This window comes from Aaosphaeria arxii (assembly GCF_010015735.1).
Source record: "Aaosphaeria arxii CBS 175.79 unplaced genomic scaffold BU24scaffold_10, whole genome shotgun sequence".
Taxonomy (NCBI): domain Eukaryota; kingdom Fungi; phylum Ascomycota; class Dothideomycetes; order Pleosporales; genus Aaosphaeria; species Aaosphaeria arxii.
Genome location: NW_022983483.1, coordinates 1,162,759 through 1,169,196, shown reverse-complemented (window position 1 = coordinate 1,169,196; position 6,438 = coordinate 1,162,759). Strand labels below are relative to the sequence as shown.

Sequence of the window (6,438 nt, the reverse complement as noted above, 5' to 3'; positions counted from 1 at the left end):
CTTCCATCCCGCCCTTGTCCCTTGCGAGCACGTCCTCGACATTCAAGCCTTGTCCGGATCCTGCATAGGCCATCCTGCAGGGGTTGGCTGTTGTCGGTCCCTACTGCTTTCCGCATCCACCTGTCACGCTCTCTTTTTTGCCAGCTTGGATTGACGGACTACTAGAGGAGCGTTCATTGTCTTTCTGCGTCAGTACCTATTCAGCCCTACTTTCAATCTAATCACTCCCCGTCTACCGTACTCCGAGAGGCTTCCGCGCGCCATATATCACCATTCCGCCCTCCTCAGCATTTCTCCCCCTCCCAAGAACCAGCTCCTCTCCCTCTTTAGTCATCTTCGGCTACTTCCTTTCACAAAGCTCAAGAATCCTCAGGCTTCCTCTACCCAGCTCGAGGATCTGCAGCCCGCATATTCTCAGCCCCTCGCCTACTTGAAGCATTCCTTCCCTTCACCTGGTCTGGCAGTTCAAGGCCTCCTGCACTGCCATTCCAATCCTCTGTTCATTTTACGATTCAGTGATAACTGTTTCGTTACCCACGCTCGCTACCTTTGCCGTTGAGGCATCTTTTCCAATCAATCCAAATGGCAGGACCTGGCGGTGGCCCCTCAAGGCGTAGCCACACCAAAAGCCGGAAGGGTTGCAAGACTTGCAAGAAGAGACACATTCGCTGCGACGAGACGTTCCCACAATGGTATGCTAAGGAAAACGTCTGAGCGCAACCCGTCATGTACACTGACACTCATGCAGTCGAAACTGTACAAAGCATCAGGTTCGCTGCGATTACATGGACAGTCCCAATGCACTGGTCCCAGAATCGCCCAAATCCCCTCAGCAACCTAATCTTCTCTGGACGGCGGAAATCAATGCAACCGTCGAGCTCTGGCAGCAAACGGGAGAATTCCCATTCCCCGAGCTTAGAGTGTATCCGGAACCTCACTGGCGCGCATATCCTAAGACTGACCTCCGCCTGATACACCACCTTTCGTCCATTACCAACGAGATGTTCAGAAACAGGACCTCGAGCCTCACTGTCTGGACCGACTTGATGCCAAAGTAAGTATCCTGCGTTGTGGAGGCCTCTCCTTCGTGTTCGGTTGCCCGAGCTTCTCTGACCAACATCATAGATTCCTGAGCGTCGCTGCGTCTCATCCCTTCGTGATGCACTCGATACTCGCCTTTTCTGCATCACATTTGGCATGGATCTCTCAGTCCAGCGAAACGCGTAATCTAGCGTTCCACCATGCAGGAATTGCCCTCAAGGGCCTGCACGATGGCATAGCTACTTTCACAAGAATCAACTCAGACGCCGTGCTTGCATCTTCTCTTTTGCTCGCCTGGCAAGCAACAGACTGGTCAGTCTAGACGTCGCCGTTGAGATTGACATGCAATGCTAACATTACTATCTAGGCGTGGATGGGCGTCACTTGTCCAAGGCACCAAAACAGTACGTTCGATAGAGTCACCGCTGTCTAGCTGTTCGCTAACTTTCCTAGGTCATCCAGGCAATGCAACCATGGCGACACGAGTCACTGTTTGCCGAGTTCATCGCAGAACATAGTCCTATGCCTAGCAGAAATTTCATGATCCCGATCAGCTCACCAGTAACGCAAGATGCCCGCCGTGAGCACATGGAAACTCTCTCAGATCTCCAAAGCGCCCTCCAGCGACTCCAGCCATACTTGAATCGACAAGACCAAGAGAGCAAGTGGGTCGACCAGCTACGGAGTTACATTGATCGTCTGAGGACATCAAGCCCGCCACAGACGGCCGAGGAACAGTTTGGTCAGTTGTATGCGTTGCGCAAATGGTTATTCTGGGTCCCCATCTCCTTGCTGGCCGCAAAGCGTGGTGATCCCACCGTGTTGGTTGTTCTTGCTCACTTCTACTCGGCGGCCCTTGCCCTCGAACCCATGTTTAAAGATATCGGTTCCGTATTTTGCGCCAACTTATCGCTCCGTCCTTTAGAAGACATCATCCACATCGTACAAGGCTATCAAGATCCACGGTACGACCAGCGGACACAGGGGGTGTCGTACCTCATCCAGTTCCCCAGCAATATCGCATCTTCATATAAGACCAGACGGGATTGGGTTCGTCAGCAGACAAACGATAGCTCGCCAGTGCAGCAGTCACCATACGGCCTTGAAACGTTGAATCTAGATCTTGAAAACCAGATCGCAGCGTACAGCTACGGGCAGTCGCAGAGTTTGAGTCCAGCATTTGCGCCGTCGCCGTTAACCTCGTTGCCGCATGGCATTCCATCTGGACAGACGTCGCCATACCTTGAGGTTCCGCGCACGGTAGTAGAAGCGTTCGGGTCGACTAGCTACGCATCGCCGCTGGGGTCTCCTGCAACTGTGCCCCCGCCGTATTCGGTTCACGACGATCATGTATTCAATTTTGGTATGCCAATGGGATACCACCCCAGCGGGTTCGTGGCCACTCCTACACCCATCTGGACGTAAACGAACAACAGGCTGAACGAGCTTCCAGGAATGAATTCAAGTTAAGGTCTCAGCCTCCCCACCCTTCGAATGTAGGAAGCACCAACACGGCGGCACACAACCACCTTTCGACCTCTCAACCTTCCGAGTATATACATCACGCACCGCACATACCATAATAGAAGAGGAGGATACGTCTACTGGCTCTGGGATACGAAGGCCCCGAAAATACACCCCACTCTATCGAAGACACAGTCGTCAGGCTTGTAATAGACGTCTACCAACGTCATGTTACAGCGACCCGTATCACCAAAGCGATCGATGATCGTCACTTTACGAATTTTACGACTACATCATTGAAATCGTCAATGAACACCCACCCGTTGTACAGTTTTATTTTCCTCCTGCAATTTACATATTTCGTTTATTTGTTCCTAATTGGCCACGCGGAATTGCGCCGCCTGGAAGTGGCCCAGAAGAGAGACGAGACGAGGCGGTAGTACTCGTACCGAGCGAGGGCGCGCGTTGCGGCACCGTCTCGGTTTAGTCAGTGCCAATCTCTCTTGAATACCCAGTTTCCAGTTTCCTCCTGGAGAACGAAAATGAGATCTTCAGTTCCAGATTTCATTTCGGCATTCAAGCGTCTCCAGGGGGCGGGAGAGCCCAGTTGCCCGGCACCGAGTCGTACCCATTGACCTAGAGGTGACGAGGCTGATGAGAAAAAAGAGGGCGGGCGGCGCGATGTTGCGGTGGGCTTGCATTGTCATGGGCGCATTTCGGTGGTGATCATGTTATCGTCATTAGTGTTATTCATCGTCTCACTATCTGGGGCTGGGAGGGTGCCGGGGGGTACATAGGAAGGGGAGGGGAGGGGTGTGGGAACAGAGGGAGGCGTAGCGTTGCATACCCATTTCACTTAACGTTTCTCCACAGGGTCGGTCGATCGCCGGGAGCAGAGGTCGACGAAGGATCTGATGCAGATATTCCTAGGTTAGAAGCAAAAGGTCCAGGTGGCTAGTTGCACTGGACCGGAGCGGAGCTGGAAGGCTAGCTGAGTGGGCGCCAGCGTGCGCGCGCGCGTTAGGACGGCTGGGTTTAGCTGACTGGCCCAGAAGGGAAGGAATCTAAGACATTATACAAACTATTCGAATTTTGTAAACCCTTGAAAAAAGAACTAGAACCATAAAGCGGGAAAGCTACACATACACATCATGGACAAATAGGAAGTCGGTCGCATAGCGATACATTCAACGTCCATACTCTCCATCGCATATCTGCTTCCTAGCTTCCTTACTCACTCACCCACAAAGTATCGGAAGAGCACGGTGCACGGGACCGGCTAACGTGAACAACATGTATGTCTGCATCAACTGCTTCCCTAGGATTGGTTAAGGACGCAGAACCGGCCGGCACAAGGAAATAGACAGTACATACTCGGAGGACATAGTGGAGTGTGGAACTGATAGACAACTACGACGACGACCCTGTACCCAATTCTCTGCAGCTGATTGCTCGAAAGCTGCATATCCGAGGTACCGCAAACGTTGTAACGACGCCTATTGGCAGAGAGGGAAACACAGTACGGATTATCTTGTACGGATTTTCGCAAACCTGCCTCGCCCGGCAGAGGACAGGACGGTGCTAGAGGGGGAGTGGAGTGGAGGGAGGGAGAGGGGCCCATCTGGAGCCGGATGGGCATGCATGCGCAATTGCATACTGGGCTGTACGTAATTGCCTACCTCTCGGCCGTTTTTGCCTCACATCTTTGTTCGTTCAACCTATCGCGTTTCTTGTTTTATGGAGTCTACGGACTTCTGAGATCCGGAATTGGTGTGTGTGTCTATCATGAATAATATCATCAGAGGTTTTGGAGAATAGAGGACTTCTGTGTCTATACTGGGTGGTTGAATGACATTGTTGATCTTTTCCTGATGAGAGGCGATATAAACAAGCATTGCTATCCAGGGAGAGTGCCCTCGAACATGAAACGATCTCGATGTATGTAGGTGTGCATGCAAGTGGAGCATGAACCATCTCCTGCGCATCGACACGAGAGAGCCCCGACATTGTTGGATACTCGAACCAGATCGCGAAAGTGACCATGTGGTCCTTCCTAGCTATCGGACAATGTTGGAAAGGTAAAAAGTTTCTTCAACTCTAGAGCACATCGGACATCTAGTACTATTGTCTGGATTGTGTTCTATTGCTAGGGTGGATGGTTTGATAGACGTTGGTGTTGCCGTTATTGTTGTTGATGTTGTGGTTGTTCGCTTGGGAACATCAGGGATTCAAGATATCAATCAACCGTCCTTGCCCAACTCCAACTACCCCACGTGCCCTCGTCGTCAACACTTGGAGAGGTATTGGAGATTTCCCAAGGGACCCATACCTAGATACTTTGGCCATTCGGTACAGACGAAGCTAGCCGAGAGTAGATTAGATAGCAGTGTGGATACTACTCGTAGGTGGGTAAGTGAAAGAGACTAGAAGCGCAACCCCTACCTAACCTGATTGGATATCCATGCACTTGGGCCCTGGTTCTTCTCTTGATCCCGCACGCGACCCAATCCGATCTGCGCTTCCACCCCCTGTCCGCATGGGATGGGATGGGTTCTGGCTTCTGGGTACATGCTATACTGCAAGTTAGGGAACGGCGCTAAAGGAAGCTATCTCGACCGTCCAATCACAGCACTACCACCGGCAAAACAATAAGCGAACTGACCACTCGTGGCATCGCCAAAGTACCGGACGAGTCAGAACGGATTCCTCGGCTCTTCCAGGTCGTTGTAGTCATCCTTTTTTTTTCATGCTGGGTCGGTGTACTTTGTATTACGAGTAACTACTGTGTGCAACTACCTATACCTACTACTGCGTAGACTGTGGTGGAGCAAAGCCCGACTAGATTTGTCGTCTATCACGACATGCTCGCAAAGCAAAATGGTAATGATGATATATTCTTATTATGTCCGGCGCCTAGTGGTAGTAACTGTGTTGCCCACATGGATATATTATTTGAGATAGTTAACAAGTAACTTAGGCCAAAACTGTGGGGTGGTGTGAAATGTTTCTTCTCCACAGAGGCAAAAAGCGGAGCGCGCGATGGGACCACCACGATCTGTAATTGCTTTGAAAGATTCTAATTGAGGGAAATAACTAGAGCAAAGAGGAAAGAAAATAGGGAGTAACAACGTCACTTTCCTCTTTGATCCAAATCGCGGTGTGAGCTACACCACTCTAATTAACGGCGGCGCTTCTTCCGGACTCGCTGTCAGTTGCCATCCGTCCATCGCCGTCAGTCGGTTGCTTCGTCGTCGCCATCGTGGATGGAATGGATACACTACAGTGCACTACAATATTGCACCGCACCTGGCGGCGGCGGCGATGCGGTCGGTGGCGTACGGGCATGGACGATGGCCCGATGGGACGATGGCGACTGCGATGGGCTCGGTTCGATCGCTCGTTCGTTGGCTAGCAGAAGCACCAGCAAAGGAAGGGAAGGGAAGAAACAGGTGAATCCACACTTCTGCATTACCGAAGACAACGACGATGACGGTGACGATGCCATGTCCTCATTGCGACCATCGCGCCGCTCATCAACGGAGAAACTACTGTCTCCCTCCATCTACGGAGTAACTATTCTCTCCTCCAACCCAAAATACCTCTTCTAAACTAACAACAAAAATCTTGCCCCCGTCTGTCTGTCTCTCGGAACTTGCCCGATGGCCAATAATCGCCGCGCGACAAACACTTGCCTGGTGTCCTTTGCATTACGTGCACGGGGCGAGGGATGCTCCCGCCAAACGTTCGGTTCGTTGGTGGTTGGGTTTTTTGGGGACGTCGCCCAAGCCGGTTCGCGATTGGTTGGAGCGTTTGGCTTAGCCCGACTGACTTCCTGATCGGGTAATACTTAATTCTTTCGACACCACTCCCCTGCCCTACCTGTACATGCTCATGATGGCTCTACGGAGTACATCTGATGGCCTTACCCTTTTG

The 6,438-nt window shown here is 51.7% G+C and overlaps 2 protein-coding genes across 2 annotated transcripts; both read left to right on the top strand.

Moving 5' to 3' along the window:
* Positions 1-582: 582 nt before the first annotated feature.
* Positions 583-2,466, top strand: BU24DRAFT_355344 (uncharacterized protein; the record flags this gene model as incomplete). Its single annotated transcript, XM_033523849.1, has 5 exons — positions 583-692; positions 749-1,054; positions 1,126-1,353; positions 1,409-1,445; positions 1,495-2,466. The coding sequence occupies 5 exons, from the start codon at positions 583-585 to the stop codon at positions 2,464-2,466; spliced, it is 1,653 nt and encodes a 550-aa protein (XP_033379479.1).
* A 2,004-nt stretch (positions 2,467-4,470) lies between these two features.
* BU24DRAFT_413818 (uncharacterized protein) lies at positions 4,471-6,113 on the top strand (the record flags this gene model as incomplete). Its single annotated transcript, XM_033526180.1, has 4 exons — positions 4,471-4,583; positions 4,656-4,914; positions 5,322-5,473; positions 5,789-6,113. The coding sequence occupies 4 exons, from the start codon at positions 4,471-4,473 to the stop codon at positions 6,111-6,113; spliced, it is 849 nt and encodes a 282-aa protein (XP_033379478.1).
* Positions 6,114-6,438: the final 325 nt, after the last annotated feature.